Here is a 24,876-nt window from a genome sequence, read left to right as displayed (position 1 = left end):
GTCTGAATGAATAAAATGACCCCTTATTTTAGGATTTTTTTTTCAAAATTGAATATAAAAACCCCTTATTTTAATGTATCTTTGTTAAATTGCCTAAAATTTTTGCATTTTAAAACCCTTCCTTTCGAACTCATGTTATACATTAACATGATTACATAGTGCACCCCCCCAGGGGGTGAGCCCTAAAGCTAAGGGGATGAGAGAGAATACACACACCCTCACACAAGGCAAGCTTGGTACAAAAAAAGCAAATATGACACTTGTTAAGCTCCTCTCATGTTACCCTCATGGTGTGCCTAAAGCCTATTTGTTGACCTTCCAAGGGGTCCAATGATAAATTAGTTAATTTAATTAATTGTTTTAACATTTATCAAGTCCTCTCTCAAAGAGGAAAGGGGGCCACTTATCCCAAGCCTACCCTTGTTGCTTGATATGCTTCTTGTAGGTGATTGGCTAGGCATGGGAAGGTCCAATGAGCTTCAAGGATGAGCTACAAGGGGGAGAGGGGGGGGGGGGGGGGTCGACCAAAGCAAGAAGGGGGGCTACTTGAGGGGTATACTCTTCCACACACACTCTCATTGTGTGAACTGCAAAGTGTGCAAGAGCTCCATCTCCTTCTCCAAGCTAGTAGAGAAGCTGAGAGCCTACAACAACACTCTTGGCTATGGAATGCAAATCCAACCAAGAGCCATACTTCAATGCTTAAGCTTGCCATCTTCTCCATCTTCATTACTATGCTATTATGTATGCTAGCAAGAAGAGTGATGATAAGTGAGGAACTACTTCTTTCTCCTATGGAATGTTTCTTCTTCCTCTTCCCTATCCTCATTCCCCGCTAGCTCTCTCCACCTTCTAAGGTGTTTGAGGCCTTGGGACTGAGGCTTGGGATAGTTAATGCTTTTTGCAAAGTTTATGTTATGCTCGTGATGCATGAAGCTTTCCATCTTCATTGCACCACCTAGATCACAAGGAACACAAAGATTATAATGTACCAAATCTCTCTTGATGGGAGAATCTATAATACAAATGTCTATTGGAGTGGAGACCGGCTCCACATAAATCCGGTCCTCAACAATTGTCATGTTCTCTAAAAACTCTCTCTCTTGCAAAAGTATTGTTCATGCCAAGTTAACTAAGTACTATGTTTATGTTGCTACCATCAATTCAGTTCACCTTCTATGCTCTCAAAGTAACCTCACAAAAGCGCTTTCTCTAATTTTCCTAAATCCGCTACTCTGAAAGTTCATAGGCCATTTTCATTACATCATCATTCCCGGGAGGATTTGTTACCATATATGTGGTACTAATATGTGTAAACTCACTTAAGACCATCGAGGCACTTTGTCCCTCACTAGGAGGGTTTTCCCCCCTTGCATTGTATATGCGTCCATCATTCTAGGGCTAACTTATCTTTCTATTTGCGCACTAAGCAATACACTCTCTATTGTGTGCCTTGAGGTTCTTCATCTTCTCCAAGCTGTGTGTACATCCCTGCAATCCTGATTCCAAAATTAGAGATATAACTAGAAGCATTAAACCAAAATGTTATCAACATATAATGGTTTGTTTGTAAAATATGTTTATTAAATATTGAAATAACTAACATATAATGTAGCATGCCCCAAACAAAATTTGTGGCTGTTCACTCTCACCCTAACTCTATCTTCGCTCCTATACTCTTAATTCAATTTAAATGCAGCTAGCCAAGCATGCTAGTTCACATGCAAAGGTATGTTCAATAGGTAAAAGAATTGATAAAATATTCAAACGTGTGCCTATCTCCCTTTGCCACTCAGTACACTCTAGGGTCGTCTACATGTTTCTCATGAGTCTTGTGGGAGTGTAAATAGTTAGTTTGCGTTCTAGCACTATGCAAGAAGTTTGGCTTTATTAGACAATTGTGAAAGCAACGTTATTGGAAAAGGGAGGAGAACTATTTTATGGACTGAATGTGCTTGCTTTCTTTGTCCTTCTAACGTTTAAAGCTCAAGTTTTGCTCTCTCTTTTTATGCATCTATTGCTTCTTATATGATTATCCTCTCTGTCATATTCACACATACACATAGACAAATCCTCTCTCTCTCTCTCTCTCTCTCTCTCTCTCTCTCGTTTCCCCTTTTGCCACTACAAGTCGACACACTAGTTACTAACGTAGGGCTTAATGATCCTTTCTCTCTACACAAGAAGATTTTAGAAATTTTCTCATGTAGGAAAACGGAGTCTTTCTCATTGTTTTTCATACAATGCATAACATCATGAGTTTCTGCTCGAGAGGCGTCGCATACCTAGATAGGTAGGATTGGGGGTAGGGGACCGCAAGCCCGATGGGACCGCATACCTAACTAGGTAGGATTGGGGGTAGGGGACCGTCGGCCCCCCCATCGAGCCGGCGGTCCCTTACCCCCAATCCTACCTAGCTAGATATGCGACGCCTCCCTCAAAGAAGCTCATGATGTTGAGGTAAGTCACAATGTGGAAAATATTGTGAGAATTTGTCCAAAACTTAATGTGTTATCTTTGTCCCCATCCACACTCTTATACACATAGAGGCCCTATTTCTATTTTTCTCTTTATCATCTATTCCATGTTGCGACTCTCTCTCTCTCTCTCTCCCCACACTATGCATTGTCGACACGTTAATTGTTGCACTCGATGACAATAGCCTTTGCTCCGTGTGCTTGGCAATGTGGGGGTGAACAATGTGGTTGTGGGAACCTCTCCTAATTTCCAAAAGCTTCTAGATGGAGACATTATATGATTGGACTCTTTCTTTGAAACATGCTACTCAAAAAACTGAGGCAATGAAATTTTAAAAGAAATAAAAAGGAAAAACAACCTGGCTTGCTTGTCCATCACAAAAAATCGCCCACAAAATGCAACGAAATATAAAATTTTCAAAAGGCCGCTTTTGTTTGTTTCTGTTATAGAGGAAGGCATATGGCTCATGATGAATGGCCTTTGGCAGGTGTGGGGTTCTCCTTCTTGTTCGAAGCTTCATTAGGGTTCTTCTTCTTTCTCTCTGAGAGAGCCTCTGCAGATTCCAATTCATGCGCATTTCAGCCTTGCAGATGACAGCTCTTTCACTACATCGGGGCTCTGTTGAATGATCTTTGGTTCTACTCAGGAGCGCATCTTCCATCGTTGATCGATCTCAGTGCATCACGCTTCTCCTTATGCCGAAGCGCATCGTCTCTGCTCTGGCAGCCCAGGTTCTTTGTCCCTTTTCATTGCTTTGTTTGATTCTTAATCGCCTTTTCTGTTTAAACGTCCCTGTGCAAAGAGCATCTTGTCGCACATAGGCAGTTGGCATCCTGGCAGATTTGCCGTAGTTTTCTGATTCATCTGGATGCCATCACAACCCCATGTAAGCCAACACCTGGTTTACCGTCAGGAGCGTTGAAGAGCCTTATATTGTCACGAACACGTACCTGCTTTCGATCTGGTCGACATTTCAGTGAATCCGGATCTGCTATTTCATCATTCTAGGCAGCGTCTGCGCAAATTGTGCGACTCCATGTCATGATATAAAGGTTCTTAATTCTACATCTACTGAATGCTTCACAAACCTCGTTGGGAGCTTGCCATTCACAATGGAGTGCAACAGGGATGAGGCCCTCCGGTCTCTATCTATAGCAGAGCAGATGTTCTTGCAACACGATTTACTGGGTGCGAAGAAGTTTGCGCTCAAAGCACAGTGTCTCTTCCCTGATCTGGAAGGTCTACCACAGCTCTTGGCTGTACTGGAAGTGCATATAGTCGCCCAGCAGAAACTCGATGGGATGGAACTGAATTGGTATGGGATTCTACAAACAGATGTTTCTGCTGATGAGGCTACTATTCGGAAGCAGTATCGAAGGCTGGCCCTCATTCTGCATCCGGACAAGAATAAAGCCCTTGGGGCAGAGGCAGCCTTCAAGCTCATCTCTGAAGCTTGGCGGGTGCTTTCAGATAGGGAGAAAAAGGCAGCCTATGATGCTAAAAGAAGCATTAATGCCTTTGATTCTTGTGCCATGAAATTCGCAAAAGGGTTTTGTAATTTTACTCACTTTAGTGCCTGCTGTCAACCAAGGCCGGCCGACAGCGTCAAGAAGAGCTTCTGGACTGGTTGCCCATCTTGCAAGATGCAATTTGAGTTTCTAAGAGTGCATGAGAATAAAAGTATTTCATGCCCAACCTGTAGCAAGGTTTTTAGGGCAATTGAAATACAGGACACTGATTCAAAGGCAAAGGGACAACCAGCGGAGCCACTGTTTCAGGCAGCAAAGAGTAGCTTTTCTGAAAAGCAAAGTCGAAAGAAGGGGGAAAGTACAGGACATGTGGGTTCAAGTTTTAGCTTCCATTGGGGTACTCATAAGTTTAATGCCGCCAAGCATGCAGCAGCTGCAAATGCCACTGCTCAAATAGTACAGGAAACATATGAAACTGTTAGAAGAGAGAGAATTAAAACCCAACGGGAGGCACGCCAGAAAGCTGCCATGGCAAGAATGGAAGCAGAAATAGAGGTTAGGCGGAGAACACATAAAGAAAGAAAGCAGAGAAGGAAAGAACGACAAGAACAGCCAGCTAAAGGCGCGGCACATTGTAGTGAAGATATTGCAGCATTGGAGTCCAGGCTCTCAAGGGCACTGGAATCGGGAAGAGCCGACACTGCAAGCTCTGTGCCATCAGAAGGGATGGAGAAGGAAGCTGCTGGTTTTAGCTCTCCTACAGCTAGTACAGAGCAAAAGGAGTCTGAATCTCGCATTGGAGGAAAGGGCACAAGATTGGATCCGATGCAAGAGTCATTTCGGTGCAGGGTTAGAAACAGCTTTGATTCAACAAACTCTTATGATAGCAGTGAGGCCTTTTCCTTCTCTAAGAGGTTAAAGGTGGATGTTTAGGGCAATGTACGATGATTGACTACGTCAATGTCAATCTGGTGAAAGTACTTTGATGATATAAAGAGCTTGCAGATGCGTGTTGATGGCCAATGAAGCACGTGTACTCCTGTTTTTACACGTCACTTTTTGCTGGGCTTCACATGTTTCACAGCATTAAAGTGGCAGCAGGGGTGGTATATTTGCGTGTCTTTGAAGTTTGCGAGCGTATACTCTTCAGTGTAAGTAGTGTTGGAGGGGTTGTTCTGTTTAGTAGTACGTGCCCCCCACCCTTTCTGATGGACCATGTGTATATTACCCCTCTCTGCCAAGCGCCTGCAGTATGAGAGCTTGGTTACTGTTGAGTCTTTGTACACATGCCTTGTAATGTGGGAAATCAGATGAGGGGTTACTCTTGTTCAAAATTACAAAGCTGAAGTTTTTATTTCAACAGATTTGCTGCTCACGAGGGTTATGAAGCTGTTTTATATCTATTTTTTCCAAAGGATTGAGCTTTTTTGGCCTTATTTCCCTCTAGTAAAGGGCTACTTGTGTGAATTTAAGAATCTTATTTTGAACAGGTGTGATATGAAAAGGTTCTTCTTTCTTTTTGGCTTCATTTTTCTCTAGTGGAGGGCTACTTGTGGGTTATGTATGAATTTTATTTTGAACAGTTGAGACGGGGCAAAGGTTCTTCTCTCTTATGTTACCTTAGTTTCAGGGCATAGCCATAGTACCACCCATTGGGGCCACCATGGATCAAGGATGAAACGTGTTATTTGCCTTTTCTTTTTTTTTGGTCTCTGGTCCAGTGGCAATGGTTTTGGAGGTGGAAATCTCATGTGGTTAGTACACACTATTTTTCTATGGGGGTCGGTGAGGTGTCATGTTGGCTAGGTGATTGGCGGCACGAGGAAGTGTATTTGTTCATTCTATGCTGCCGAGATTCATTCTTGACTTTTGTAGTCGTTTATGGTATTGCTTAAGGGTCAGGACTATTGTACAAGTTCAAGAATGGGGTCTCTTCATTTTGATTATGTGCTTCGGTCTTTGAAAGACCTGATGAGGTGGGTAGCGCACTTCAAAGCTTCTCCTCTCTCCCTCTCTTTCCTTCAAATACACAGCCACCAGATATGCCCAATATATATAGGTATAGATATATATATGTATATGTATGGATGTATGTGTTCATCACATTTCTACATGCATATGTTTGCAGATATTTTTTGTGTGTACAGAAGTACATCTTCGCTTGCTTTATTTGGGCATGTGCATAAAAATAGTGCATCTATACACATATATGGACATACACATGCTTCTAGCATATCAATAATCTCACTCAGATGGTCGTATACCCATGTTTCACCTGTTTGTCAGAAATGTTTCGGTCTGCTCTATATATATAAAGTACGTACAGTAGATTATGTGGATTGCAAAAATCATCTTAACTTGGGGCTGCTTTGAGGTTTGAGGGATTTTTGTGACGGTTAATGGGGATGTGAAGTAAGCAAGATAGAGCTGATGGGTGTGTTGTCTTGTTTAGGACTACCCAGAGTCAATTTCTTGTACTTTTCTTTGACGGGTTTTCCGCGGCTTCATCTTGGTGAAGGAATTGAAAGGAGAGATGCATATCAAGCACTTAACTTGGGATGGAAGTAATGGGTTCCCCACGTCAGCAAGCGAGATTTCATTATTTCTGATTGGTGTTCCAGCTGCACTCTGCTAATTCTGAGTATCTGTCTGTAGGCTTGTGCCATAAGGTGCAAATTTCACTTTGATCACAGTTTGATTAACGGGATTTGTAGATCTGGTACTTTTTTGGCATTTGCTGGTTGGGAGTTGTAGCAATTGATGCTTCAAGAGATTTTGGTTGGTTTTGCAGTTATTGTGTTAGAAATTCCATGCCCAATTTTGGAAACTTAAAGAAGTCAGATTTGGGATGCTTTATTTTCACCTAGCAGCTTTATTTTCCTCCATCTGTATTTGCCAGATAGAATCTATTTATTTCAATAGTTTGTTCTAACAGTTTAGGACCAATTAGAATTTGCATTAAGATGCAGGTTTCAAAGCAGCAGAGTATCCAATGAGCTTTTGAAGTCTTGAATTGGAGAAGGTGAACCTTAACACCCTGGTAGTCTTGGGATACCTAGGGTGGACACCTTAGAAGCTTCCATTTGGGAATCTTTTTCGAAAATTTCCTTTTTAGCAAGTTGTCGGTGTGTCCTATTAGTCTTGGGATCCCGAGGTTGGACACTCTAAAAGTCTCAAATTGTGAATCTCCACTTAATTTTGAGGTCTTTTAGGATTGTTCCTATGCCTTTTATAACTTCTCTAATCCTTCTCCTCCTCATACTACTCCTCTCTCTCTCTCCTTGTCTCTCACATTTTGTTCATCCTTTGAAGAGTCAAACTCTATGGAAAAGGAAGAGAGAGCGCTCTCTCGCAGTTTGCTCATCCTTTGAAGAGGCAGATTTTCTGGGAAAAGAACAGAGATCTCTCTCTCACACATTATGCTTATCCTTATGAGAGAGAGGGAGAGAGAGAGAGAGAGACTGTGTCGCAAAGTAATGATGTGGCATGACCAACCTAAAGGAATGGCCGGAGGACAAGGGGTTAGAGTTGTTAACTCTTAACCTAGAAGAACTGAACCTAGAGATATGGCTGAGAGTTGAAAAACTCTTAACCAGCACCGGCCAAGGGGCCTAAAACCCTACAATGATAGAACACAAGGATTGAGTGACATTTTTGTGATTTGCGTTGACATGTTGACATGGCACAACTATACAGATTTTGGAAATTATGTTGGGCTGATTTTTGGGAGTTTTACACAAGGCTTTTGGGGTCAGATGCTTTTGATTTGGATAAGAGCTTTGGGGGGCTCTGCTTTTGGGCATCCTTTGTACTCTTTATAAGAGCTCTTAGGGCTAGTCTTTTGAGAACATTTGGGCACAAAGTTTGAAAGAGAATTGGACCCTCATGGAGTGTACCTTTTCCAAGCAACAATAAAGAAATACCAAAAGGGGCACAAGTCGTTGGGGCTAGTGCAAACAATGCACCTTACGACAAATCATGGACTCTAGAGATTAACGCTAGTTTGGCCGTTTTCTAGTGGAGATACATAGACATAGACAAACGCCACTAGCACTTATATTAGTCCCATAAGGTGGCATGCAATCGGCTTACAGACTTCTTCTAGAGGACACGACCCTACAACCATCCGTCACATAGACACAGAGAGGGGTATTGAATTGTAGGCAAACTCTTAACAATTGAAGAAACCTTTCCCATTGTGTTTTGTGCTCACTTACATTGGATTTCGATAGATCAAAAGAGTGAGATTCATTAGCTCAGTCTGTTTAGCTATTTGGGAATGAAAGGAAGAAGATAGATAGACAAATAGAAAGATAGATGAAACCAACATAGATAGATAGCTAGACAGGAAGTTTGGAGAAGTTTGTTCGTTTGGAGAAAGTTTGCGATCCAAAATCTTGCCTTTGAGAAACTACAAGAAAATGTAAAAAATACCAATTAAACTTTTCATTTTTTTTTCAAAGTTATAGAAAAAGTAGATATTGCATCGACTAAGTGCCATATAAAAGTATGGTGAAGAGTTGGCTTAGTGTCTCTCCAAACTTCATGGAAAATGAAATCCGTGCCCTACCCTGCCCTATAGTCTTGTTCCTATTGCATAGTCATGATATTCAAGAACAAAGATCTAGACTTAAGATACTTATTGATAAGTTCATGTTGGCGCCACTACTAGTTGTGTTATTGTCAGTGCTCATGTCATTGTGATTCAATTATTATGACAAGCTGATAAATGTAAATTGGGAGTATAATTAGGTCTAAACATTGGGACCCGACCCCTGTATTGTCTCATACAAGATCCGGTACACTGTAATAATTTCTTCCAATCCAATAAAAAAGAGAAGGGTACCACCTTTTAGGTCACTAAAATGTATTTGCATAATAGTAATGAATGCAGCATCTAGATAGTCAATCTCTGGTTGTTTTGCCTACAGAAGCTCGACTAGAAACGTAATGAAAATGTTACAGTCAAAAGAGTACCTAGAAAAACCTCTCAGCAACAAGTGTAGTTGAGGTGACTATAAGAAGCAAATCTATTTTCCACGTTGCTAGGTCCTTTAGCATCCCACAGAGGACAACAATGTATTATTCTTTCATCTGCATCATCAAGCATGATTATAAAATACGTTGAGAGTTGGCTATCCACAAGCACTTCTCTCATGCCCCATGCAATCCTCAAACCTTATCGCATAACCAACCTCTTCACCAAGCAGCCTATAGCCAAATTCTTTGATTCTTCAACAACCCTCTTGGCTATAGACATTGTGACCACTCTTTGAGTCTGCGTGAAACCAATCTTTCATTTTGTTGTGTACCCCTACTTCTCATAGATAATGTGTAACCAGTTTCTCCAATCACAACTAAAACCTAGTTCTGAGAGATTGTCTAAATGGGAAGGCTCTTTCTTTGCTACTATATTGATGGCTTTGACCGCCCATTACCTACCTCAATTAGAGCTTCATCGATCAACCAACTGCTCTATGTAGGTTCATCCCCATTTAACTACCACATTTGCACTACCCTTGATACCAACTACTCAACTATGCGTGCTCTCCATTGCTGCACCCTCTGCTTATAGTGACCATGATGGCCATACACTTTGCTCGTTTGCTATGGCGCTCCCATAGGCTGCTTGCACATCTCTAGATCCCATCACTATGCCACCCTATTGTCCACACAACACCGTCACCCCCTCACCTCGTGACCTGCCCTTAATTATGTTGGCTTTTCATCGCTCCTCTGCCATATCATGATCCAACGACTCAACGAGTCACTTATATATTGTATGCAAAACGTGGTAGGGGAAATGCTACAACGACAGTGTGTGATCATCAATGTTGATTGTGCAACGTAACTAAAAAGCATGTAGACCAATGTTGGGTTTTAGCAACCAGACACAATTCCTTTTTATCGATTTTCCAAGAGGAGCTAATTCTAACCAACTTAACACTATTTTCCTTAAAATCTAGGTCAGATTTTTCCTTTTTATCTTCCATTAGGGTAAATTTGAGGCCATTTTTTTGCCCTGTAAGAAATGGTAGAGAGAGAAAATGTTTTTTTTTGAAAATGTGAACAAGAAATTTTAAAACTTAAAATTGGGGGGGGGGGGGGGGGGGGGGGGGGGAAATCCACCTTTTTATTGAGTGTACGAGATGTCACTTTTCGGGGGCCCACATGTAGTGTCATTTTCAAATCTCTTGGGAATGTGTTCCTTTTTCAAAAATTCTCCCTCCCAAAGCATTGTTTTTCTCTTTGGGTCCAAATTTCAAAATTTCCCTTGCTCATTCTTTCATTTCTCTTCACCATATCCAATCTATCATCTTCCCCATATCCAAGCTTTGACCATGAATCCTACTAAGAGAGGTATCTATCATCTTCATGTTGAGTTGGAAGATGAATTCTTCAAAAAAGAAATAGGCTTTGTCAAACTCCTCCTTCTGTCATTGAAGCAATGAGATTAGAAGGAAAGAAGCACATTGACCTATGGACGGATGGTAGATTGTATCCCATAGACCCCATTACCAAAAGGACCCCACAATTTTTCAACTGCTCTTTATTGATGAGATTTGTAGAGATGGTATGAAGGGCTATTAGGATATACAAAAAACCTTGCAGCAAATAGAGATATTCTTAAGCTCGAGAACCATTTGCTACTACAGTTCAAGGATTCTCTTCATGATCAGCTTCAAAAAAGCAAGGAGAAGGTAAAGAATGTGCAATCATTGCTGAATATAGCCAGAAGAAAGAGAACAGAGCTTGGGCTTAGACAAAAACAAAGGAATCTGAAGATATTGAGAGTCTCGAGCGAGGAGGTGGAGGATGCATCAGAAGAATCAAAGCAGTGAGGTCGCAACAAGTTGGTATCTTTGGGTGTTATAGTCTTTATTTGTGTTCAACAAGACTATTCATAAGGAAACATGAGAGGTGCATCACAATATTTTTGTAAATTGATTCCACGTATTTTTGCTGGCAACCTATTGGATGAAAGAAGTTTTAAGAAGGCTAAGAAGAAATGCATCAATGGATTTTTTAAGAGCTCTACCTTGGACAAAGATGAAGATCAAGGCACTATGGACAAAGTTAACATTAGTAGGGATGGTTAGCGAAGGCTGTTTAAAATTATGAACAAAAACCTGAAGCAGTCAAGAGTTAAGGGCTCCTTGCTACCAAAGCCATCAATTGTTCAAGAGGCACGACCTAGAATTATTCTAGGTTCATGGAGATGCTTGGAGAGACTTTCCACATCAATGACATATATCCTAGTAATAAGAAAGACCTCAAATTTAACCCTTTCAACAATGTGTTTTTGGACTTGCAGAGGGCAATGATAAAATTCTATGATCTTCAACATTCTAAAGTAAACGGGCAAGCCATTTTTACAACCAAATTAGATGAAAGTGAAATTGTTAAGGGTAGAAAACTTGAGAGAGTATTAATAACACTCATGAATAGATCTCTTGATACCACAGAGGAGGAAAAACCCAAAAAATTTGAGTGTGTAGTCAGAAAAGAACATTTGGTCGTTAGGTTCTTTTGAGGTTGATAGTGAGCATTTTAATGTGTTCAATTGGGTGTTCCACCACATTAGTATTCTTGCAATAATAAAAGCCTAACAGGTTCGGGAGGAGTTAGATATTGAGGGTTTTGGTAGGTACAAGGTAGAATGGCATATATATGTGAACCCACTCTCAAAGGGTCACCCTTGTGGACAAAGATATGATTATCTTGAGAAGATTAAGATATATATTCAACAAAATTCTTTAACCAGTAACTCTACATGATGAGAAAACCTTCAACATCCTCAACATACTTCCATCAAGAAAGCCAAAAGAGCCTGAATTGATGATTGAGGAGATCATATAGGAGGAGGATGTAGAGGAAGGGGAGGAGATGAAAGTTGACAAGGAGAAGCTAAAAACAAAGGAGCTTAGGGAGATTGAAGCTCAACTTCCTTCATTGTTGAGAAGTGTCAATTCCAATGGCTTTAGGGTGGCTTCCTTCTTAGAGGATGACCTTCTTCAAAGGAAAGGTTATGTTTCCTTGGATGTTGAGTATGTTGACATTCTTAAAGACTCAATAAAAGAGATCAACGATGCTATTGCCCTTGCATCTTTGAGGTTTTCCTTCCCACCCAAATTCTTGCATTGAGGAATTTTATTCACAATTGATAACTATTCTTTGTATTTTCTTGTAGATTATTTATGCATGATTATGAGTTAGTTGTCCAATGGATGTGGTTGATCCAACCATCTCTCACTTTTTGAGAACTAGTTTTGACATAAAGAAGTGAATAGCCAATATTGATTTTGAGACTTGTGAGCTTCGTCTCTGCCCTTATCATGAAAGGTATGTTTTTTTTCCAACCCTACTTCAATATGAGGGTTTACTCTTTGAGGATTTAGACAATGTCTTTTTCTCTTGCCACAACTCACACTAAAGTCTTATAACAATTGATATCACTGATAAAACCATTGTTTCATATTGAACTCTCTTGAGGGCCACCATGGAATGGCTAGGCTGTAAGTGGAATTGTCCGATAGTTAAGCCAATGCTCCCACTTTCAATTTTTTTTTTAAAAATCTTTGGTTAAGCCAATGCTTTGGATCTTTGTTAATAAGGTTGCCTCAAGGCTGATAAAGGCAATTGAGCAATGTCCTCCCATCACAAATCTCAGGGATGACATGCAAATCTTAAATGTGAAGGTATGGTGTTGGTAACTTGTACAGTAAATACAATGAATTAATGATTCCTCTTGTGTTTGTGTAGCCCCTCTTGCAAGAAGAGTCTTTCTCATGTGGTTGGAGAGTGGTAACAAATGCAAAGCTAATAATTGAATACACCTATTTCAACCCAAAGAATAATATTAGGATAAGCATGTGACCATATACATATATATATATATATATATATAGATGTTACCTGAAATCCTCATATTGAGAGCTAATACACTCATCATTCTTGCCCACATCAATAGGAATTGCTACACACACAACCATGTTTGGTGGGCTAGGGCCAAGCTAATTATATATATGGTTAGTATCAAGATGCCACTACACCCACACTAATCATTCTTACCCAAATCAATATGAATTGCTACACAAAGAACCATGTTTGGTGGGTTAGGGCCAAGATAATTAGATAAATGGTTAGTGTCCATATGCCACCTCCCACAGCAACACCAAAGGCAACCCCAAAGGGCCAAAGAAGCCAAAGACAGAGGTGAGGCACCAAAAATGGCAATAAGAAAGACCCATAAAAAAGAGAAAAGGGAGAGGAGGTTCCTATGACTCCAAAGGAAGAGAAGAAGGCAAAGGAGACTGTTGCCCTCAAAAAGAGCCCTAGAAAAACAAAAACACATGCTAGAAAGGAGCAAAAAAAGGAGACAAAAACTAAGTAGAGAAAGTCACTAGAAGAGCCAAAACCCAAGAAGAAGGAAGAAGAAAAGAAAAAGGAGGAACAAAAGTAGAAGAAGACACCAAAAGAGTCAGATCTTAAGAAGGATGAGAAAAAGGAAGAAGAAGAGAAAAAGAAAGAGCCAAACACTCCAAGAAAGATCCCAAGAAGAATAGAGGAGGCCACCTCAAGGAAGACTCCTAGAACTCCTAGAACTCCCACGAACTTATTGTAATAAACCAACATATTGTAAACACACATTACGTATTCTCTCGTTGAGAACATTTTGTAGAGAACCAATACTTTTTGTAAAGAGAAAATATTACATCCCTTGTAAATTCTACAACTTTCATTAGCTCCAGCACTCTGTGTAGATCCCAAAATATTCTTAAAGTTTTTGCTCTACATGTTTTTCCCAATCCAATTGTGTTAATAGTAGCATGCCCCAAAGCATAATCCATATGATCTTCCATACCATTTTCCAACCCTACACCTGAGGGGTCTAAATACTCCGCTAACCACGGGGGGAGTTTTTTTAAGTAAGTGGAGATAATGAAATCTGACAGAGTCTACCTCTACCTTCTCTTCTACTTCCTCTTCTACCTTTTCCTCCTCACTGGGCTTGTGTTCATGGAATTTCTCTCTTTATTCTTCTCCTTTTTGCTCACAGAAAGTGAGAAAGAGGATTCATAATCCTTACCCATATCTCTTGGCTTGTCCTAAACTGGGTTGAGCTATTTAGAGTATTGTGATGCAATTGGATGACAAGATTGCACTTTATTATTTTGAATATACAAAAATCATACAATATTGAGGGCATGATAGTGACACCAAATGGAAATGGAAACCAACAAGATGAGACATTTGCGCCGCCAAACAAATGGAAATGGAAATGAAAAAAATATTTTGTACAAAATGTCAGTTGTAAATAACAATTGATACAACCTGCCAACCGTATTGGTAGGTTAGTAGGGCTAAAAATAGGGACCAAGCTTTAGCTTGGAAGAAGATACAAAATCCCTTCTATCACTTCAAGACATATAAAGTTCTTTTTAATCCTCCTTGGGACCTGCAAGGTACTAAAAAAAAAAGTAAGATTATGTCTCACAAAAGTAAAGAATGGTAGATTTTTTTTTCATTATCTACACACCTTCTTTTCAGCTATCTAAAAAATAAAGCTGTAGGAAAATCTATCTCCTCATCGTGTAAGTCTTGCCTCACTTGGTGCAATGTGCACTTGGTTCTTATCTTCAACATTGCCAAGTATTCACTGTTCATCCATACGTGAACGTCTTGGATAAAATTCTCATTAAAATCATCCATGTTTTGATTTAAAGGGACCAATCACCCCCCACATGAAGCCATTGACCATTAAAAAATGATATCATGAAGTTTTGGGTATGGATCATGTATTTACAGGTAATGGACCCATATTTCTCTTTGCAAAGGAATCTATTCACTGTTTTTTTAGCCCATCCTTCTTCCACAACTTGTAATACATCTTCACTGTCTAAGCGCTTAACCGACATCATTATTCTGAATGCGTTCACATCTACCTTTGCAAAAAAATCCACAAATACAATGATGGGCATGAAAAGAGAAACTATATGGGTAAGATATTTTATGAGATCCATGAATGTTCAAAAACTAACATTGCAAGCAAGCAGAGCAAAGTTTCCACTTTTTGTTGAGCTTGGTAGTGGCCACTCTTCACTCCTAAAATCAGGCAAGGCAAGCTTGGAGACAATACCTAATCATTCATGTATTTCAGTGGAATATAAAAATGATAATTATAACTTATCTCTTTTTCTTCTAGAGACCCATGAATTCTCCCTTTGTAAATCCCTTCGCCAATGAATCCATGCAAAACATCCAAAATATCTATGACACACTTTGCCAACTGCCATTCCTCTACGCTTTAGGGATAGAGGTCTATAATGAGCATAGTAACACAACACAAACACAAACAATATAAGACTCATAGGAGCAAAGAACCACAAACAAGCCAAAGCGAAGTGGAGATAATCTAGTGTGTACATATGAACCACTTATAGTGAACTTCGTGGAGAGAAATATTTAAGCTCCCGGGACGGAGGTGAAGCTACTTGTGCATGTAAACATGTTGTACTAAAGCTTCCTTCACTGCCTTCTTGTCTCCAACAAGTCATAATTGTAATGGAAATGGTCTATGAACTTTGAGAATAACGGAATTAAGAGAATTAGAGGAGTGAGCATTTTTGTGAGATTACTTTGAGAACATAGAGGGTGAACTTAATTGATGGTAGCAACATAAACATAGTACTTAATTAACTTGGCATGAATAATACTTTTGCAAGAGAGAGAGAGTATTAAAGAACATGAAAATAGTTGAGGACCGGAGTTACTTGGAGCCGGCCCCCCCTCCAAAAGGCGTTTGTATTATAGATTCTCCCATAAAGAGAGACTTGGTATACAATACAATCTTTGTGCTCCTTGTGACCTTGGTGATGCTATGAATATGGAAAGCTTCATGCATCACGAGAATAACATAAAGTTTGTAAAAGCATTAACTATCCCCGGCCTCAAACACCTTCGAAGGTGGAGAGAGCTAGCGGGGAATGAGGGTAGGGAAGAGGAAGAAGAATCATCCATAGGAAAAAGAAATAATTCCTCACTTATCATCACTCTTCTTGCTTAGCATAACATAATAGCATAGTAATGAAGATGAAGGAGATGGCAAGCTTAAGCATTGAAGCATGGCTCTTGGTTGGATTTACATTCCATAGCCAAGAGTGTTGGTGTAGGCTCTCCACTTCTCAACAAGCTTGGAGAAGGAGATGGAGCTCTTGCACTTTGCACTTCCCACAATGAGAAAGTGTGTGTGTGTGTGTGTGTGTGAGAGAGAGAGAGAGAGAGTATACCCCCCCTCATGCTTGGTCCACCTTTCTCTCTCTCTCTCTCTCTTGTATTATTTAATTATATCATTTGGACATGTGTCCTCTTTTTCCTCTTTGAGAGAAAGAACTTAATTATTTATTTTTATGCATCTAAATTCTCATTGGACCCCTTTCCATCCAATAGGATTCAAGCACATCATGAGGGCCACATGGGGAGGATCTTGACATGTGTATTTTATGCTTCTTAAGATATCATGTTTGAATGAACACTTCAAGCACCTAGTCATTTATGCATGGAAAGCTTTTATGCCTCTTGAGAGTTTATATTTGAATTGAACACTTCAAGAACCTTAGTCATTTAAGCATGAGAAGCACCTAAAGCTTGGGAAAGGTTCCCAAAAACACTTTAAGCACTTTAGTTAGCAAGCACGACAAGCACCTCATGCTTGGGTAGGATTCCCACCTCAAGGTCAGCCCTAGCTTCAACCCTAGCTTGCCTAAGGTCAAAGGACTTTTTAAGACTAACTTTTGGAGGTCTTTAATGAAGCTAATCCTAAGGTCTTTTACGCTCCATTAGATGCACGTTTCTCTTTGATAGACTACCTCCTTTTGGACCCCTATTGAGATGTAACCATCTCTCCTCTTGGTCCCTTGTTGAGGTAAATCTAGAAGCACTTATTGCACATTGCTCTTTGGTAGACTGTCTCCTTTGGATCCCTATTGAGAATGCAACCATTTATCCTTTTGGTCCCCTATTGAGATAGGTCTAGAAGCATATATCTATATCATAACTCTTGTTCCCCTTTTATCTTCCCATATTAAATGATCAGTTTAATATGAGAAAATCATTTGGTAAAGTTAGATATTATATTGCGAGGAATTCTTTCACTCTTCCTTTCCAACATAACAAGAATAGACTTTTGGATGAGGATTTTCTTTTCCTCCTCTATTGCATTATAATCCAACTACCCTTGGCTATGGATATTGGAATAATCCATTGGTTGTGCTCATCTAATGTTGCATAAGTGTGGTGATGATTTCAATGAATATACAAGGTCATTTAGACCGAGTGAACTCCATTACTTGAGGAGAATACGATGCACAACAAATGAAGATGAAGAGAGGGTAGCAGGAAGAGAAGGGAGACGGAGGTTGTGAGATGCAGAGAGAGGCGGGAATAAGAGAGAAAAGAAGGTTGTGTGAAGATTTAAAAAATCTTTTGGGTCGGTGAAAGAGACATTCTTGAAGTAAAAAGACCATGTCCTTGAAAGTTACCTTAGATTGTGGCTCAAAGAAAATTCATTTTCAAAAAATAAAAGTAGTTTTTAAAAAGAAGGTCCCGCGACGGAAGCCCTTCTCTCATTGGCTTAGAGCACTCTCTCTCTAAACGTTAAAAAGAAAAAAAGAGACCTCTAACTCTCCCTAATGCTCTGAATTGACATTTTTGAATTTCAATGCAACATGATTGTTAGCTGAGTCACATTTTTCCCAAACATAGATGCAGACAATGGCTTCTAGATCTCAAATGCAGCCTATCATCCGTTTTGTTTTTTAATCCACGGTTGGTATTGTTCAACATGAAACATCCTACGGGCCTCATTTCATTTTCTTTTTTGGTCCAACCAAGTAAAAGTTCGTTTGAAAATCATTAAAGAACGATGCATTCAGAAAAGTTACTTCAACTCTCATACTGAGGTGTTGTCGAACAAGGGCTATTACTGCGAACTAGTCAATATTAGTGATGCAACAAGACATTGATATATCTTACACTCCATTCTTTTTTCTTTTCGGTATTGGAACTATCTTATCTAATTTTTCAAGAACAACATTCTTTGTGCGTCTCTTAGGGTTAGAGTAGTTGATGGACTATATGAAAATAAAATTTGACACTGTTTGCGTGATTCTATAGTAAATATGGTAATAAACATATAGAATTTTCTAATTTTGAGTTTAAAGTCATACCAAGGTTTACAAAAATATAACTCTAAGCTATTTAGTTAATATTCTTATGTAATATTTGGCTTTATGGATTTCTTGCATGATAAAAAGAACTACAACTTGTGCTCCTCGGGAGATCCATTATCGAGGAAAGTAGCATGTAGTAATGCTTGCAAGCCTTGTTCTCTTTGACATTTGCAATTTTAGATCTTCCTAGGTCAGCTGACTATCTAGGATCTCATCAACGTTGGCTCTCATATGGGTGAGGGATTCATTCCTAGGTTCTATAAACATCACAACTATGAGTAAAATTAGAGACAATTTAAAGGTGTTGCACTTCCCTCGACTTGGAAATCTACACAATAGAAGGGGAATTCTATGCCTGCTAAAGGCCACCTAGAGTACTAACCCCTTAATGAAATAATAAGATACAACTATGATGAAATGATGACCCCTTGAATGTAAAGTAAAAGTAGCAAAAAAAAGGAAATTCCATAAGAATCCGTATGTGCATCTACTTGTATATTGGACCCCCCAATCATTTAAGGATTGATCATACCACCAAGCTATACACTCCTCAATACACAAGTCTCTTGGGTGCAATAAGACGCAAAATGAGGTGGTAGCATAATTTTTCTTTTCTGGCCTATTCATAAAGGCCACCCCATATTGTCTCCACTTGACTCAAAAAGTTCAGTTTTTCCTATGCTTTATTGAAATTTTTGGCTACTAGGTAAGAACTAGCCTAAAATTTTAGATGTCATGTTCTTCAGGCATTCATAGTTCTTGAAATACACAATTTTTGAATTTTTACGTGGCTTGATGTCTAGACTAGTCATTAGTCTTTGGATAGTAGGGTAAAAGTCCCAAGAAAAGGACATGGCCCTGTAGTAGGCCACTCAACGGACATTTCTTTTGTACAATACATCTCCAAAACACGGGCAATCATGTGGGTGTAATGGTACAAGAAAGCTGACATGTTCAAATCCCATTCGTCAAAAAGCAGGTTCTATCCCCCATCAGTTGTGTCCTTTTTATGGGGTGGGTATGGGCCTGACTACTAGCGCTCAATCTTGTTACACAACATAATGAAAATGCACATCGTGACTTTATTATGTTGCATCAAATGCAATCCCGCCTTTTGCACATGGAAGCCCTCCTCTCAAGCTAAAAGAGTGCATCCATAGAGAGAGCCAAGAGCAGTGATCCTAGAGCAAAAATGAGGAATCACTTGAGCAAATAGAAGAGAGCACAAAGTAGCTTGAGACAACCCCACTCTAGTAAAATCAAGCCCCATGTATTTAGGGTTTAATACTTCTACGAACAATACTCCATTGGATCCAAACAAAGCATTAACAATTACAACCAATTTCTAAAAAAGAAACTTTAACATTTTTATAGACATTCATGAATGTTAATACTCCCTAAGCATATACTGGTAGGGCCATGGAAAAATTGCATGCACCATGATTTCTTTTAAATCATTGGAAAAATTTATAGGGAGGAGAATTGGTAGAAAGCTTGTGTGTGTGTGTGAGTGTGTGTGTGTGTGTGTGTGTGTGTGTGTGAGAGAGAGAGAGAGAGAGAGAGAGAGAGAGAGAGAGAGAGAGAGAGAGAGAGAGAGAGAGAGAGAGAGAGAGAGAGCTAATTTGAGATGTACTATTAACGTCTACAAAAGGCCCAAATGATCTATGAGACAAAAACATACAATACTCATACTCTTCAAATATGTTATGGATGGAATCTATCATATTCTAGAAGGAATAACCTAGAAAGAAAAAACGTTTTAGTACCTACCTCTTACAAAAACTTTATGCTGATTCATTTCAAAAACCTTATGAGTGGGTTACAAAATGGACTAAGTAAAAGGAACTAAATAACTGCAGTGATCTATATACTATAGGTTTTGCTATCTTGTCTACCCTTCCGAAAGGAGTTGAACAAAATAAGACATCACCCAGGCTATAGCCCTTATAGTTGATTTAGCTAGATTCTAAGTGCCTTTGTTAGCATATCCTTCAGAATGGCCTTTGGAATTTGTGCTTGATGGTTGTTTTTGACATCTTGTCCAAGTACAATCAAGAACACAAAATAAAGATGCTTGCAAGCAAGAAAGAAAGCTGTCTTTGCCAATTTGCCTTGAAAATCAATCCACAAACAAGATGGGACATTCTGAATTATAACTTCTATGCATGATGTAGGGGCTTTACTGTGACCTGTCAGTAGTTCTATGGTAAAAATATATTTCTCTCCTTCCACTTCTACATGGCTTCCAGTCAATGTTGCTGGCATTTCTAATGCTGCATTAATTTGAGCATAGGAAGCCTTTGATACCCATGTTGGATAGGAATAATTTTGATCTTCATTGTTGTTGGCATGGTGCTCTCTCTGATGTAGTTCTTTGGGGATCAATGATTCCATTGACACTCCAATCTCAAATCCTACCTTCACAAGTGCACAAACTTCTTAGATATTGAGTTTGGTGCCCTTCGCAATAGGCCAGTGCACTCCGGTAGGTGTATGACTCTTGTGACCATTCTCCATGTATGCCTCACATCTGTGTTGAGAAAGTAGCAAAACTTCTCTTTCCGCCAAGAAGATAATTGAAAATCACTCCAAAAGCACGGAGTTGGGTCTCCCGGTCTCTGCCTCAACCCACACTTCTTACCAGCTGTTCAATGGTTACACTCCACTCTACTTAATGTTGGTATCCTGCGAATAGCCCACTTTGTGTCATGGAAGTTTTGCTCTAGAGCTTGCAACAATTCACTACATGGTTTCTCATGTGTTGCATTTGACATCTTATCTTGAGTGACATAGTTATACTCAGGCTTGTGGCTACAAATGCTTGTATCCATATCCATTAATGGTCGCTTGGCACGCATTGTCCTCTTCTCACCCTTGAAACCAACTCTATTATTGAACATTGGAGTACCCATGGAAGCATCATCCACTGCCCTAGAGGTGGTTGTTGGTGATGGACTAGTCTGCATCCTTGACATGGCTTTGTCAACTAGAATTTCCAAAGTTGGCTCCCCTTCAATATATTTACCATCCAAGAAGGCTAGACGACGGGCACACTGGAGATAGGCATTAATTAGATCAGTGACACATGCATCATAAAGACTAATTTTTTGCTTGTACCCCTCTCTAGCCAACCAACTTGCATGTTTTCTCTTAGAGAGCTTGGTCCTTGGAATCAATGCATTCATTATGGACTCCCCATCCTTGACCATCATATGTTCCCAATGGCTAACCTTGAAATGCCACCAACTCAACCAACTATCTAGCTTTGGCATGTTCTTATTGGTTGTCTTGCTTGTTGCCCACCAACTCCTAATCCTACGAAATTGCTTGAGTGCCGCATCTGTTGTCTCAGACAATCTCCACTTCTCACACATCTCTTTATGCTTTGATTGGTACTAGAAGTGGATATACCTTTGTGTGTGCACCCTCAAATTATCCTCCCAGTGTCAAAGACAAGACCTTTCCCTACCCATCATTTCCTTCTTGTCCCCAAATGCATATCTCACTGAATTCCAACTTGCTCCTGCCTCATCTGACATGAATCCTTGGAAATTGGCTAGCCTACCTGTGTGCTCAATCATAACCTGGTTCATAGATTCCCAAAACATTACTTTTTCTTCCTCGTCTTCTTCTCTGAACTCACATGTTGCAATTGTTAGAAGCTCTCCAATATTAATAACACTACAAAGCCATGAGCCAAGGTATACAATAGTTTACATAATTAGTATCCAAATCAACTTATTTGTTACTTACATGTGATTATAAACATGTGCTCCTGCTCCCATTGTGTGCCAACCTCTTTCTATTCGATGGACATGGTCAAAACAAACCCATGATAGTCGGAGGTCTCCATGTCCATCTCTATCCATCCTTTTGACTACATCTACTCCTGAACCAGGGCAAGTAGTAGACATCTTGAATATGAAGGACCGCTCTTGTGATGTTGATGCTTGCAATGGAAATCGAGAGCCATGGAAGAACTAAAAGTGAAACTTTCTCTTTAGTTCAAGAATTGCATCATATCCATCACACATTGGTCGAGCGGTCCTACACTGCATCACCATTTGCTTTACCCTACAATATACATAATCATGGGTGAACCAGTTTTTCAAGGAAACAAGTGTTTTGGTGCTTATAAGCTGAAAACTTACTTCTTCATGCCGACAAGGGTAAGCAATTCTTGGGACATCTCATGGACCTCCTTCTCACTTATAAACTCCCCCCTTGTAATATTGTCATCTGTGAAGGTGTTGAGAACTATCTCTCTAGTCAATATCATTTGTACCTTCCTAGGGCCTGCTGTATTGTCCATTGTCATTGCCTTAGTTACTAAGGCTTTTACTCTAGACATTCCCTTAGGGACAATGTGTTTGTGCTTTCCATGGTGCATAAATAGCCTACTATGGCAAGAATCCCTAGGCATAAAGTAGTAAACTATTGCTGGACAATCTTTCACACACATGGGAACATGCTTGCAAAAAAAGCACTCCAAATTCCCATAGCTCCCCATGGCTAGGCAATCATTTTTTGGGAGCTTGGACAACTAACCATTCCAATGTTTCTTGTTAGTTTGATTAGTCCTGCTCCTAAATGAGCATCGCTCATTCATACATTGGAAAACCCCTCCACAAAAAATCTTCCTAAGGACAAAAGATTTGTTAGTTCTTGTCTAAGTTTGTGGTTTTGTCCACAAATTTCCCTCATACTTTTGCTCCATACCCTCCATTGCCTTCCCCTCAATTATTTCATAGATGCAGAATTCTTGGTAGCTTTTTGGTAGATCTTTGACCTTGCCCTTGTATTCACACTCTTGCATAATAGTGTGAAGCACATCATTGGGAGGGAGTGTACGGATAATCCGAAATGCGGAAACTGCTGCCTCAAAATTTAGAGTTTCTTCATCTACCTTATCAAATTCAGCATGATCTTCATTGTCCTCGTCATCATGAATTTGTCTGCAAGAGAACAACAACAAAAATAGTGAAGAATTGTTCAAACCTTCATGAATTATCTTGGACTTACATGCACTTTACATTGGTGCAGGAGAAGGACCAATTGGAGATGACTCAGGGGTTTAAAAGACGTCTTCTAGTCTTGCAGTGTAATTTTCAAATAATGATTCCTCCAAGATGAATTATGCCTCCATATCAACCCCCACATAGGTGGGAAGAGGTGTCGAAACTTTAAACTCTTGTCCCCCATGAACAAGAGCCTCCACAATGACCCTAGTTGTACCACACAACTTCTCTTGCAGGAGCTTGAGGGGAAGGAGGCATTTTCCATGGATGAATTGAATGCTGATGGACTGTCCGGACACAGTGCAATAAAATTTTAGCTTCCTTGCATAAAAGAGAACTTTCAATCAAATCAACACCATATCCATAGTTAATAATTTTGAGAAAATTGAACACGTGGCAAGTCAATCTGTACCAACAACTCTGTAAAATTTAATAATTTCACAGGCAATACTTGTGTCAATGTGTTCAAAGGCATTCAAAGACACTACTGCCTATCCATTCAAAGACAGTTCTGTCAATCCAAGTTTTCACAAGTTTTAAAAAAAAAAGATAATCTGGAGAAATGTTTAAAAAATGTTAATCTTGAGAAATATTTTAAAAATGTTAATCTTGAGAAATATTTTAAAAAACGTTAATATGGAGAAATGGTTGAAGAAAAGTTAGTTTGGTTTTCTTAATTATTTTTCAACTTTTCAAAACATTTTTATTGTCCTCTAGACCCAACAAATTTACATGTAAAATATTTCAAAGTTTACAAACGTTTGAAAATCACACTTCTTATCCCTAATTGTTCAATATTTTGTTGATTGCACTATTTTAATATAATTGTACAATTATGCAATACACACACACACACACACACACACACACACACACACACACACATATATATATATATATATATATATATATATATATATATATATATATATATATATATATATATATATATATATACATATATACATACACACACACACACACACACACACACACACACACACACACACACACACACACACACACACACACACACACATATATATATATATATATATATATATATATATACATATATATATATATATATATATATATATATATATACATATACATACATATATATATGTATGTATATATATATATGTATGTATATATGTATATATACATATATATATATATATATATATATATATATATATATATATATATATATATATATATATATATATATATATATATATATATATATATATATATATATGTATGTATGTATGTATATTGTATATATATATATATGTATGTATGTATATTATATATATATATTTATATATATATATATATATATATATATATATATATATATATATTATATATATATATATATATATATATAATATGTATATATGTATGTATATACATACATATATACATATATATATATAGATATATATATGTATATGTATGTGTAATATATATATATATATGTGTATATAATGTATATATATATATATACATATATATGTATGTATATTTTATATATGTATGTATTATATACATACATATATATTTATGTGTATGTATATGTATGTATATTATATATATATATATATATATATATATATATATATATATATATATACATACATATAAATATATATGTATGTATATATATATATA

The 24,876-nt window shown here is 38.6% G+C and overlaps 1 protein-coding gene across 1 annotated transcript; it reads left to right on the top strand.

Annotated features, from left to right (window-relative positions):
- The first annotated feature begins 2,928 nt into the window (after positions 1-2,928).
- On the top strand, positions 2,929-5,383 carry LOC147451191 (uncharacterized). The gene is made up of 2 exons (XM_086520153.1): positions 2,929-3,209; positions 3,392-5,383. The coding sequence occupies exon 2, from the start codon at positions 3,591-3,593 to the stop codon at positions 4,878-4,880; it is 1,290 nt and encodes a 429-aa protein (XP_086376279.1). The 5' UTR covers positions 2,929-3,209; positions 3,392-3,590; the 3' UTR covers positions 4,881-5,383.
- The last annotated feature ends 19,493 nt before the right edge of the window (positions 5,384-24,876 follow it).

This window comes from Adiantum capillus-veneris, chromosome 9 (genome assembly GCF_014529385.1).
Source record: "Adiantum capillus-veneris isolate H3 chromosome 9, ASM1452938v2, whole genome shotgun sequence".
Lineage (NCBI taxonomy): Eukaryota > Viridiplantae > Streptophyta > Polypodiopsida > Polypodiales > Pteridaceae > Adiantum > Adiantum capillus-veneris.
Note: the sequence above shows the minus strand (reverse complement) of the source record. Positions and strands in the feature narration are given on the sequence as shown.

Excerpts from the sequence above, each read along its gene's own strand:
- LOC147451191 (XM_086520153.1), top strand. The coding sequence starts at position 3,591 with ATGGAGTGCAACAGGGATGAGGCCCTCCGGTCTCTATCTATAGCAGAG.